Source organism: Aegilops tauschii, chromosome 6 (genome assembly GCF_002575655.3).
Source record: "Aegilops tauschii subsp. strangulata cultivar AL8/78 chromosome 6, Aet v6.0, whole genome shotgun sequence".
NCBI classification, from domain to species: domain Eukaryota; kingdom Viridiplantae; phylum Streptophyta; class Magnoliopsida; order Poales; family Poaceae; genus Aegilops; species Aegilops tauschii.
Genome location: NC_053040.3, coordinates 488884288 through 488897440, shown reverse-complemented (window position 1 = coordinate 488897440; position 13153 = coordinate 488884288). Strand labels below are relative to the sequence as shown.

General features: G+C 46.2%; 1 protein-coding gene and 1 long non-coding RNA gene across 2 annotated transcripts; both read left to right on the top strand.

Annotated features, from left to right (window-relative positions):
* The first annotated feature begins 982 nt into the window (after positions 1-982).
* LOC109743597 (signal peptide peptidase-like 4) lies at positions 983-6995 on the top strand. Its single transcript, XM_020302693.3, has 14 exons — positions 983-1372; positions 2832-2990; positions 3083-3194; positions 3667-3783; positions 3941-4092; positions 4170-4352; positions 4846-4880; positions 5034-5190; positions 5267-5320; positions 5405-5497; positions 5581-5723; positions 5924-5994; positions 6377-6460; positions 6554-6995. The coding sequence occupies exons 1-14, from the start codon at positions 998-1000 to the stop codon at positions 6691-6693; spliced, it is 1875 nt and encodes a 624-aa protein (XP_020158282.3). The 5' UTR covers positions 983-997; the 3' UTR covers positions 6694-6995.
* A 711-nt stretch (positions 6996-7706) lies between these two features.
* LOC120967242 (uncharacterized) lies at positions 7707-12050 on the top strand. The gene is made up of 3 exons (XR_012188275.1): positions 7707-7847; positions 7957-8025; positions 11939-12050. It is a non-coding gene; the product is annotated as an uncharacterized lncRNA (long non-coding RNA).
* Positions 12051-13153: the final 1103 nt, after the last annotated feature.

The following is a 13153-nucleotide window of genomic DNA, read 5'->3' as shown; positions in this document are numbered from 1 at the left end:
TCTGGATCCAAGTTGGAGAAAACGCCCAAACGAAACAACTTCTCAATTCTTGCACAGAACATAGCTAATAAACACATGCTCATAGTCTTTGCATGGTTCATTAAATCATGGTTGCTAGAAGCCGACAGGGAAGACACATTCTTTGGGAAGACACATTCTTTCTAGATGGAGCGCAAGGAGCCTTCACTTCAACATCTAGTTGTGTTCCAATTGTTTTATGTTTTCGTGGCAGTCTTCTTCAATGAGATGACATGCCGAGGATGATGTTTGGTTGGAAGATATGTTGTGTATGCAGATGGGCTTACATGAAGTTGTGACCAAATTGAGTCGAGTAAAATTACCGAACTTCAATACAACATACAAATTAAGTCAAGTATAATGAGTTAACACACACATGCTAATTATCACTGCTCATCGGCAATGATGACACAAAAATAGGTGCAATAACTCAGTTACTGATTTCAGCTAAATCCTACAAATTAAATTGTACCATGTCACTCCGCATCATCGCATCCATCATAAAAAAACAAGCTTTATAGATCCAGTTTGTTAATTTGCCAGTCGGGATCTCACGTACCAGCGATTTTTTGAAACTTCTTCTCCAACTTATAAGTCGGTCATTTACACCGTCACACCCATCTTCGTCCACAACGGTCCCCACCCCCTCAACCGTTTTCATCGGATCTACGTCGACACCAAGACCTGCGGTGACACCTCTCATCGTAATCGTCGGCCCCTTCCCAAACCGGTGACCTCACTGCCATAACCATGTAAACAACCACCTCAAAATTTACAAAATGACGTGTATTTCAAACAAGTTTTCTAAAAACATCAGTGGTGGGGGAAGGTTTCATCAGCAAAAGCGGTGCTGAATGGAGCAAGTGATGAGAGTCCGGAATGGAACTGACAAGAACAAGATTGCTTGCTCCACTTCCACTTAACTAACCCAAGCCCAAGAAAGAAAGAGCACGTGAAAGAAGCCGGCTTAGTTACTGCCATGCGGGCCCCACCGCCCACACATCTCCTCCCGTGCGGCGCCGGCCCCAGTTGCAGCCTCCGCCCGACGCTCACTCGCAGACAGATCTATCTCCTCCCTCCCTCCCTCCTCGTGCTCTCTCCCTCTTTCTCCCCGTCCGGCCGGCCATTCCAGCCATCGACCGAGCTGCTCGCGGCCGATCCCTCCGCCCGCCCCCTCCCTCCCGGCAACCCAGGCCCCACCGTAAGCGCGGCGATGGGCGCCGGGGCGCGGGCGACGGCGGCGGCGCTGCTGCTGGTGGCGGCGGCGCTCGCGGGGGTGGCCGCCGGCGGCGACATCGTCCACCAGGACGACGACGCGCCCAAGATCCCCGGCTGCTCCAACGACTTCATGCTCGTACGCCCCTCCCCCTCCTCCTCATCCCAGCTTCTCCCGAGTGAGTGGAGCGGCCGGCCCCGGTTCCCGATTCCGAGCCGTGGCCGGGGCGGCCGGCGGCGCTCCCGTCTGGGCCGGGCGCGGCGGAGTAAGCCAGTGTTCCGTTTCGAGGCCGGCGATCCGTGAGTCGGAGCCTGAGAACATGCGCGCTTGTTCGATCCGCGGATTGTGGAGTTAGGCGGCGCAGCTTTTTGTTACCGGCAATTCAGTCAGGTCGACACCGGCGGTTCAGTTAGGTCGCTCGCGGTAGGCGCTCTCAGTTAGGAACGCTGGCCAGCTCTGTTTGGAGCTGGGTATTTTTGTACTGTGAGCCGAGGAGCTTCCGTCGCTAATTTATTTATTAGCCTGTACCATGTTGGTGCTGGTGCTAGCATTCGATCAGGGGCTGTTGACACTTACTTATTCTTTAAGATGAGACTGAGAGCACCATACGATCTATGTGAGTGAGGCTTAGTTGTCGCCGTGTAGGTTCGAGAAATGGCCGGTTTAACAAGTCAGAAGCTAGTCAATGTGGGCAGTTATGGCTTTGACATTGCGTGATCTGTTAGCTAATACATGTCGCTATCGGGGATTAGGATCTAGTTTTATCTTATTATTAACTGGTTGGACTAGCCTATAAAGCTGCTGGAGTTTTCCTATAGAGGATATTTTCTATATATGCTCAATGGGTGATAGTGATGATCCAACTTGAAGCAGGTATTGATGTCCTGGAAGGAATCATGTAGGACAATGCTACGACCTCAAAGATGTCCATAGTCATTTCCAACTTCCACCCAGTTACTTGTTGATACACTGCCATGCGTGTAATCCACTCGTACTTAGATTTTTTTAATCTAATCGGCGTTTATAAGCTGTATATTATGACCCGTGAGCTCCACCTGGGCTTATGTTACCAACTCAGAGCCTCATTAGTTTGGGATTAAAGGCTTTGCTGTTGTTGTAATACGGCTCCCGTGGGCTCTTGGGTTACCACTTACCTAGATGGAGGTGGCTGTTTGCCTTTTAGTGTTATAAGTAAGCAATAGGAGGGATGTAAGACCACATCTCAAGGGCGCGAAAATTGAAATTTGGTTAGTGCAATCGACTTTGTCGTTTAGGCTCTGTGTCATAGTGCTGACCCACCTACCGGTTCACGCAAGAGGAGCCAACACGTGAGGGTGGCGTGCCCACATCAACAGGGGAAAAGTATGGTTGTCTCTGACTCTCTGATGCTTCTCTTCGTCCTCAACGCCGCAGCTCTTTGTTTTCCCCGATGGAGATTTTACACATTAGCATCTATTCCCTCTGTAAAGAAATATAAGAGCGTTTAGATTACTACTTTAGTGATCTAAACACTCTTATATTTCTTTATGGAGGGAGTACTTCTTTTTAATGGACAATGTACTCACTCTCAAATTTTGTTTCCTCTCCTTGTTATCAGGTAAAGGTGCAAACTTGGGTCAAAAACAGAGAGACCGATGAGTTTGTTGGTGTTGGTGCTCGGTTTGGCCCCATAATAGAGTCAAAGGAAAAGCACGCGAACCGGACAGGACTACTAATAGCAGACCCTTTTGATTGTTGTACCCCTCTCAAAGAAAAGGTCACCTTTCTGGAAAAACATGATTTAGCCGTTTGCGATTTTTTTATAGTATCCTACATTGTTGTGTAGTGATTAATTATTCTTTTATTTAGGTTGCTGGAGAAGTTTTGCTAGTGCAAAGAGGAGATTGTAAGTTCACTACAAAAGCTAAGGTTGCTGAAGATGCTGGTGCTTCTGCTATTATAATCCTGAATAATCGGCATGGTATGCCCAATATGACCTGTCTAATAAAATTCAACATGCAATGTTTCCATTTATGATCTTTCTCAACTGGTATTCAGTTACTCCCTCTGTCCCATAATATAACAACGTTTTCCAAACTATGTTAGCTTGAAAAACGTTCTTATATTATGGGACGGAGGGAGTAGAAGATAAGATGTTAGGATACAGTTAAATGAGGTACAAAAGTTCCTATATCAATGGGAAATGCCCTACCTTTGAGTGCGGATCAACAAAACAAGTTACCTGAAAATGTATATACCATTTTTTACCACTAGAATGACCATCACAACCTTACTTTAGCCTTTTGATTATTTATTGGACAATTGTTTTTCATAGTTGCACGTGCACATTTGGCGGTGCATGTTTGCGTATTTAGAAGAGCATACTTTTGGCTCATGCCTTGTCTTTCAACACGTGTGTTAGGCGTTAACAAATGGCATATGTTTGCTTGCAGAGCTATACAAGATGGTTTGTGATCAAAATGAAACGGATCTGGATATAAATATACCTGCAGTTCTTCTGCCAAAAGATGCAGGCACCATTTTACAGGGTCTTCTCTCACTTGGTAAAGGTAAATCATTAGGTCTTTAATCCCCTCAAATCTTGTACATTGTCCCGTGAACACAAGGTTGTCTAACCCCTATATTTGGTTTATTTATTTATTTATGTATCTGGGACTCTTCTACCATATTATATTTATAGCTAATAGGCTCTTTCAATTTTCTCAGTGTCAGTGCAGTTATACTCTCCAGATCGACCCCTAGTTGATACGGCTGAGGTGTTTCTATGGCTTATGGCTGTTGGTACCATTCTTGGTGCATCATACTGGTCAGCATGGAGTGCTCGAGAAGCACTTATTGAACAAGAGAAACTTCTAAAGGTTTCAGTCGATGCTTTATACGATCAGTTATTTTGGATTTTCGGAAAGAAAAACTAACAGGCACATTATTCGTATAGGATGGCCATGAAAGTTCAGTTAACATTGAGGCCGAAGGTTCTACTGGTATGGTAGATATCACCATGACGTCGGCAATGCTGTTTATTGTGGTTGCATCACTGTTTTTGGTAATGCTTTACAAATTGATGTCTCACTGGTTTGTGGAGCTCCTGGTGGTTATATTTTGCATTGGTGGTGTAGAGGTGCGTATGATGAAATCCTTTTTAATATTATACTTATTTCAACTTTGCCACTGCTTATTTTTTTTTTGGCGAGGTCACTGCTTTAAATTTTGATTTGTAGTACTGTATGCTTAGTTACTAAAACAGAATAGTATTTATATAGTATTCCACATTAAAACTAGATGGCACAAATCATGAATCAATGCAATTTGGAGAATGGTTAAATTAGGCCCTTAAACGTTAAACCTTCTTTAAACAAAGGTGTCATTCGTTTTCCCTACAGAGCATTGAAGTTCTTCCTTTTTAATCTGTACCTTTTGATTTGAACACTAAAGATATTATCCAAAAATGAACAAATAGCTTTGTGGCTGCTGTTGAATGACCAACATCACACTTATCTAGTACAGCTGCAGAGTGAACCGATCTTGATTTCGTTGATTGATATCTTATTTTGCTATATTTCGTCACCAATTTCTTGAGCTGATGACACATTATGCTTTCCTTTTTTATCCAGGGTTTGCAAACATGTTTGGTGGCTTTATTGTCAAGGTAAATTTATTGCTCGACAAGATACATTCATATTTTCTGGGTATATGCACAGTGTAGATATGTTTCGGTTCTCCTTTAATCTGTGGTTTCACAGCCATAGCTTAAAGAAAAGGGTAGATGTGTTACTGACCTGAAAACTGTGGTATCTTTCAGATGGTTTAAACCTGCCGCAAGATCATTTGTAAAAGTGCCATTTTTTGGAGCTGTTTCATACCTTACATTGGCAGTTTGTCCATTTTGCATCGTCTCTGCTGTTTTATGGGCTGTTTATCGCCGGATGCCCTATGCATGGATTGGGCAAGATGTTCTTGTAAGTGCAGTTTTGTTTTTTGCACCCTCCATTGGGATTATTTTCTGTTGATTAACATCATGCTTTGTGCCTTCAGGGTATCGCACTGATTGTTACTGTGATCCAGATTGTGAGGATACCAAATCTTAAGGTAATTGTTTCTGCTCCTTGGTTTATGCTTTCGATGCAGTGAAGGACCTTGATGCCAATTATTTATTTGCTCATAATTGGTCAGGTGGGGTCTGTTCTTCTCGGCTGTTCCTTCTTGTATGACATCTTCTGGGTTTTCATATCCAAGATGTTGTTTCATGAGAGCGTGATGATTGTGGTACGTACAAATGACTATTGCGATATTATGTTTTTTTCTTCTGCTCGATAGATATGCTAGTTATGCTTGTGATCTGCCTGCAGGTTGCACGTGGCGATAATACTGATGAAGATGGTGTACCCATGCTGTTAAAGATCCCACGCATGTTTGATCCATGGGGTGGATACAGCATCATAGGCTTTGGTGATATCCTCCTTCCAGGACTGCTGGTTGCTTTTGCGCTAAGGTTAGTGTGCTAAATTTGGGCTCCTGGCTTGTCATATGTGAATTTTCAATTTTTTTTGGAAGGGTGGGTTTCATGATTAGAGCATGTAGAACAACTGTCAGCATGGATATTATTCCATCCTATCTGCTGGGTATTTACTTTTGTTACTGTATGCCAACATTATGATGGTGTAAGTAGTTGAGATCTCTCTCCATTTTTAGGTATGATTGGGCTGCCAGGAAGACCTTACAATCTGGTTACTTTCTGTGGTCAATGGTTGCGTACGGTTCTGGTAAGACATCACCCGCTTCCATATCAACTATGTGTTTCTGTATTTTTGTAGTTTGCGGACTTGCTTAATTATCATGTCCTATCTCATATGGAATTAATTATGTAATACAAACAACTTTCAAATAAACGCATCTCAAGGCGATTCACAACTCATGGTTACTTTTCAATGTTTTTCTTGCTAGGGATGTCCTTTTCATTGAATAAATGAAGTAAGGCCCCCTTTCTGATTGCTTCGAACATGAATACCTTTTTTTTTGCGGAAAATAACATGAATACCGTTGATACCCTATATGTTGATACATACAGTTCTGTAAAACCCGCTGGCAATAAGTTGGCATTTTTCACCTGAACTTCTGACAATAATGTATATTTGTCTCCTTTAGGTCTTCTGATAACCTACGTCGCCTTGAATCTCATGGATGGTCACGGCCAACCGGCTCTTCTTTACATCGTGCCCTTCACGCTTGGTAAGGAAACCATGCCTTTGTGTCCGCCAATAAATTTTGTATCTTTGGATTCTTGAGCCCGTGCCTTGAACAAAACCACCATGTCAACTGCAGGAACTTTCATATCACTCGGTAAAAAGCGGGGCGAGCTCAGGAACCTATGGATGAAAGGACAGCCTCCGAGAGTCTGCACGCACTCGCATCCTCCTCCGAAGGACTCTGCGGACTCTGCTGCTCATGTAATCTCATCGTAGATTGTAGATAGCGGCTCGCCTTATCGTAGCGTAATGGTTCCTTGGCTGGAGGCGAAAGTGCGGCTCCGCTGATCTGTTGTGTGACCCTGTTCCGTGGGTGTGTCTAATATGGACCTGTTGTCATTAGAACCAATCCCATTAGTTGTATATAGATAGAGCCTTGTGGTTTGCTTCTCTTGTTGTGGCTGCATCTACCTGTGTACTTGGAGAGTAGTACCTCCTTTCCGGTTTGTTTGTAAGGCCCGTGCGTATCCCTAGATCGACAATTTGACCAACATAATGAAAGTTCTATATTATAAAAACATGCCATTAAAAACTTCGAATGCTATATTTTCCTAATGGTACAAATTTTGTGATATGCAATTCAAATTACATTTGTAAAATTAACGACGTGAGGGACCTATGTAAACTGAAATGGAGGGAGTATATATGTTTTCATTGTGATTGTGATTGCCTCCTACCGAAAGATGTATATCTACTCTTCTCGCCCCCATCTGGTCTCTTCTCATTTATACAAAATATTACTAGCATCCACATCACCAAATGTATACCCCCTCTGTCCCAAAATAATCGCTTATTTTGGGACGGAGGGAGTATTATATAACTATATATATTTTATGATGAATCTAATAATGAAACTAATTTAGCAGTTGTGTCTATTTTTCTGGTAGATTTGGTCAAACTTAAAATAAGTTTGACTTAGAGCAAGCCTATAACTTTATGCATTTTTTATTAAAACGGAGCGAGTATATATCTGGACGGATTTCCATCAATATATATGTACTCCTCCCCTCCAGCGGCGGCCTGCAAGCCAGGCCCGGGCCGGACATCCCGCGAGCCGGTAGGGCCGGCCCACGTCCCTCGGACCCGCCGCGAGGAGAAAGGAGAGGGCCTCGTCCGATTTCCAAGCCCAACCTCTCTTCTCCCTCACGCTCAAAAAAACACTCTGATCCGTCGCGCCGCCCGCCGCCCGCCGCGACCGACCGCCGAGGTTCTGCGACGCCGCGATGCCGGGGCCCAGCCCGACGGCCGCCGCGTCCGGATCCCCGCCCCCGAGCCCCGCGCGACGCCGCCGCCCGCCCCGGCCCCGCCTCTTCGTCCTCCCCTGCCGCCGGTGCGCGCCGCCGCTTCATCCGAGGACGCGCTGGTCAAAGGTACGGCTCCGTTCTCGGCGTGGACTATTCCGTTCCGTCGCAGAAATGGTGCGCCTTACTGACTCACTGGCCCCTCTCCTGCCTCCGCGATCCGATTCCGAAACCCTAGGCCGGGGCGGTGGCGGTGCCGACGGATGCCGCGCCCAGTCCATGGCCATGGCCGACCTCCTCGTCCAAGGTATCGCACTGCTCTGATGGATAAGTCTATATACTAAGGTCTTTGTGGGGCTACAGACCATGGTTCTTTGGCTGCAGCACATGGTCCTTGTGGCAGTTAGGATAGAATCCCTGAAGGACTGTCAGTTAGGATAGCATCTTAGACTAGCATCTTAGACTGGTATCTTAGCAGCATCTTAGATTAGCATCTTAGCATATGCTTGGCTGGCTAGCAGCCTATAAGTATGTATCCCCAACCCCTCAGGTTGGCATGGCATTTGTGCCCTCCATCTCAACGCTAGAGTCGAGCGTCGCCACGCAGCCACACAACAGCTTGCACTCCATGAGTAACACACTATCCTCCCTCACACGAGGATGCCATCTCCCGTCACCGAGATCCATCCTCTCAATCCCTCTGCCCCATGATCACGCGGTGCCATGTTAGTTGATGCAGAAGATGGCCGTGGCCAGAGCAGGATGCTTGGCCTCCTCGCCGGCGACCAGATCCGCCGTCAGAGACGATGAGGTCGTCAGCGCTGTGACCTGGATCCGCCACAAGGACGATGCAGAGGAGAGGTGCGGCGGCGTACTACGGCTAAGGACGGCGGGGGAGGTGAGGGAGCAGCTGAGCGCGGTGGTGCAGCTGCGTCCCGCGGGGAGACGAACGGCAAGCGGCCCGAGATGAGAGGTGGCAAGAGGGGAGAGAAGAGTCGTGCGATGCAGGGCGAAAGGCTGACTGGCTCGGTTTGTAAAAGGGGTATAATTTTGACGAAGTATGGAAAGAATAATTAGTGATTAAGCGATTTATGGTAAAGTTAATTAATTGGATTTGATTTTTAGAGATTCATTAGAGATTGATCGTGATTGATTCCTTTTCATATAAAAGTTACCAAATATACCGGAAATTGATTTTATTGACAGATAAAATCGGTTTAAATAGATCGTGGGTAAAAAACGGTTTAAATATGTTATGGAATAAAAAAACGATGGGAAATAATTAACCGGAGTGAGGCGAGACTACCAACTGAGACATTAGGAGTAAAGATTAGAGTTCATTTGCTTGATCATCAACAACTCTAAAGTAGCTATGAAAATAAAGCTATTTTCAGTTTTTCAATTAACAGAACGTTGAACTTTGTGATTTTCGTAGGAATTAATCCACGCATCAAATGGATTTGGTCCAATGAAAATATTTGAGCATTGTCAAGTGTACTACCTCCACATAATAATTTGGCTACTGTCAACTATCGTTTTGTTGCTGTTTAGCGGCTGTCCAGAGGGTTAGTCAACGTAAAATTAGAAAAGCTAGCAATAGCTAGTGCAGCATAGCAGCAGGCAGCGGCTGCGGGCGCCCGCGTGCGACAGCGGTGGTGAGTAGCGTGGCTGCAGGCAGCAGAGCAGCGGGGCGAGAGGGCGTGGGGCAGTGCTAACGGGGCTGCGTGGCCGTGGCGGGCAGCGCCGGCGCGGGGCAGCGCAGAGGAAAGGCGTCGCGGGGGCGGCAGGGGAGCGCGAGCAAGCGCGCGGGGCAGCAGCGGGTGGGGGATGCGGGGGCGCACGAACCGGGCGCGAGCGGCGACAGCAGCGCGCGTGGGCGCGGCTCGAGCCGCGCGCGGAGCAGGAGGGGTCGCGGCGAGCCCGACGACGTCAGGTGGCGGCGACCGTTGGTGGCTAGTGATGTGGGGCATGGTAGTCGATGCGGGCAGCGGCGTTGGACCCGCACGATCCCCAGGAGCTCGGTTACGAACTCGGGAGCGAGCTACGGTAACGATGACTATGGCGGTGAGCTCGTCAGCGGTGGTGGGTTCGGCCATGGCAAGGACGGCGGCTACACGCGCGGCAAGGTGAGAAGAAAAGGGGAAGGCAGGCGAAGCTCACCGGGGAGGCGCAAGAGGGCCCGGTGACGGCTTAGTAGCTGCAGGGCGGTCGGAGTTGACGGAGATGGCCGGCGACCGAAGCGGACGAGGGCAACGCGGATCCGGCGAAGGAGGGGGCTCCGGCTCGTTTTCGTCTCCGTAGTGGACGCAGCGGAGGACGAAGGTCTTCGTGGACGCCATGGCGAGGCGAGAGGTGGCCGGTGGCCACAGCAGAGTGAGCCGGGCGACGATGGCCGCGCTCGTCGACGGATCTGGAGAAGGGGAACGAGCGCCTAGGCGAGAGGCGGAGAGAGCGAGGGAAGTGGTGAGCGAGTGGGGGGATGGGATCGAGGGGTCGGGACGTGGCGCCCTTATCCCCTCCCGGCGCTGCCGGCGAGAGGGTGCGGCGGCGACCAAGCCCCTGTATCGACCCGGTCGCGTGTACAGGGGAGAGAGGAGGGTTCGGTGATGGTGGGCCGGCCTGATGGCTTAGTGGGCCAAGGCCCGGGGAGGAGGTCAGTTCTTTGTATTTTTTTTGTTACGTTTTGGTTTTTCTTTTTATTACACTCTGTTTCTATTATTTTAGTAGGCAAAAACAGTTTTACTAAAACATACGACTGGCTCTATAAACTGAGTTACAAAATAACCAACAACCACAAAAGTTTCACACATAAAAAAAAGTTTAACATTTTATAAATTAGGAAAGGCATTTAATAATTATTTTTAGCCACTATTATATTCACAAAAGGGCATTTAAATACTTTACAAAAAGTGTTGGATCAGCACCATAATTGGTTATGGAATATTTGCCACACTTTGAACATTTTATTTTGCATGTTTGAGAAATTTGAATTTTGGACTTTAGTTTGAACTTGAATTTGGATTGCGATTTGGATCAAGCGAGGATTAGCAACGGTAATGTGATGACCTGGCATCACTAGCAAGGGATTCCTGTAGCTTAATTATCCGGGCATCACATCAGTTCTGTCCTAAGCAACATGGTTCTATATATGTTGTCATTCTTCCACCTACCGAAAGGGGTTCTCTAGCGACTAGACTACTTTAGATTTAGATTTTTTTTGGCAGTGCGATAATGAATCCAAGAAATATCGATAGGTGGAGCGTATTATGCAGACCTAAAAGTCAGCGGGGCTGGGAATTCAAGACCTTGAGATTAAAAGCATTGCTCTTCTCAGCAAGTGGGTTTACAAACTACTCACTGAGAATGGAGTATGGCAGAAAATCATTCGCAACAAGTATGTGGGATCCAATGCCATTTCTCAAGTTCATTGGAAACCTGGGGATTCGCATTTTTGGAGTGGCGTGATGAAGGCCAATGAATTCTTTTTCCAATTTGGGACCTTCTCGGTTAGGGACGGTTCGCAGGTTCGATTCTGGGAAGACACCTGGCTAGGGAACGACCCACTAATGGTGCAATATCCGAGCTTGTACAGGATTGTCAGACATAAATTTGTCACGATCAAACAAGTTTTAGGACAAGAAAACCCTGATATTTCTTTCCGTAGGGATCTTCTTGGCCCTTGCCTGGCAGCATGGAATGAATTACTCACTCGCCTGGAGGACATTCAACTGTCAGGTGAGCCGGACGTCTTTCGATGGAACTTGCATCAGAATGGCAAATTTTCACTCAAATCCATGTACGATGCAATGGTTCATTGTGATGTTCCAGTTGATAACAGGAAATTGTGGAAGCTCAAAATTCCTCTAAGAGTGAAGATTTTCCTCTGGTTTCTAAATAGTGGAGTTATCCTAACTAGAGATAATCTGGCACGACGAAACTGGCATGGTTCTAAGACATGTGTCTTTTGCCAAAATGACGAGTCTATTAGACACTTATTTTTTGAGTGCAAGTTTGCTCGGGCAGTTTGGGCCATAGTTCAAGTAGCTTCTAATTTATACCCACCACGTAGTGCACGGAACATGTTCGGCAACTGGTTGCGGAGTATTGATAAACAATTTTCTGCACATATTCTTGTGGGAGCGGCGGCCTTATGCTGGGCACTGTGGCTTGCCAGGAATGATGTGATCTTTAATAATAAATGTGTCTCATCTCCTATGCAGGTTTATTCATGTTTGTACACGATGGCTCCGTACTTGGTCTATCCTGCAGAGGCCGGAGGACAGGGACCTTTTTATGATGGCGTCTACACGGCTGGAGCGTTCGGCCGGGGGTTTTCTACCCCATTGATGGCGGTGTGATCTACGGATAGGATCTGCCGCTCCTTAGGCTCGACATGATTTATTTGCTTCGCATTGTACCGAATTATTTTTAATTTTAGGGTACTCTCGACTTTTTGGCTGTGTGCATCTATTTATGCAGAGGTCGGGCTTTCTTTCGATGCGATTGTATCACCTCGATATATCTATTCAATGAAATGTCCTTTATCCAAAAAATGCCGTTTCTATCTAGTGATGGAGTTGTTCTCTCGCGTATGCAAATTGAGAACTGCAGTTAACCATATCTCAACGCTTTATGCGAGTATGGTGATGGGAAAAACTTCACAAAATATGATTCCGAGGCCTGCTGCTTCAGTTATCTTCATGATGCTATTGGAGACAAGTATTAAATGTATCACAACAATTCCTTTATCTTTCTCTATTTCCTTGAACTTTTGTTACATGAGACTAACCAGTTCTGTCGCATTGAAGAGTGAACCTTCCGGTGCCCAGATCACTCTTATAAAAACTACTCATATTTCATTTCACTTCACGAGAATGACCGAACTTCCCATATAACTTGATGAGGGAATTCATATAGTCGTAGTCTCTTTTCTACAGTGATTTACATCTTAGCAATAACCTTGGTTAAGAAATGGTAAGCCAATATTAGGTGTCGAAAGTTTTGTGTTGGGTATTTTCAGGGCATTGAAACTAGCAGATAATCACTTCCCATCCATCGTTTTGTAAGTTTGGAGTGATTTGTATAGTTTGACAAACAAATATATATACTGATGATTGGCTTTTCTTATTCTGATTCATACTAGTTTGGGGGAATTTTGTTTTACTAATGAGAAAATGTCAATCTTGAAACAAGAGATACTTCTGATATTTTTGTTTGTGATTGGTCAAAAAAAAAACAACAAACCGTGGTCATTCGTTGGAGCTATACGCAGTGGCGGAGCCAAGGGGGGGCGAGCAGGGCCTGGCCCCCCCTAACGATCGAGGGAACATTTGTATGCAGCCGTTAATTAGCGATAGGATTTGTAGGTACAACGTGCTTGCCCCCCCCCCCCCCCCCCCCCCCCCCCCCCCCCATCTTTTACGTGAATTCTGGAG

What these genes read in the sequence shown, in the direction of transcription:
- LOC109743597 (XM_020302693.3), top strand. Translation starts at nt 998, where the DNA reads ATGCGGGCCCCACCGCCCACACATCTCCTCCCGTGCGGCGCCGGCCCC. An exon ending in TCTTCTCTCACTTGGTAAAG is followed by an intron (nt 3,784 to 3,940) that starts GTAAATCATTAG and finishes CAATTTTCTCAG; the next exon opens with TGTCAGTGCAGTTATACTCT. An exon ending in AATGGTTGCGTACGGTTCTG is followed by an intron (nt 5,995 to 6,376) that starts GTAAGACATCAC and finishes TGTCTCCTTTAG; the next exon opens with GTCTTCTGATAACCTACGTC.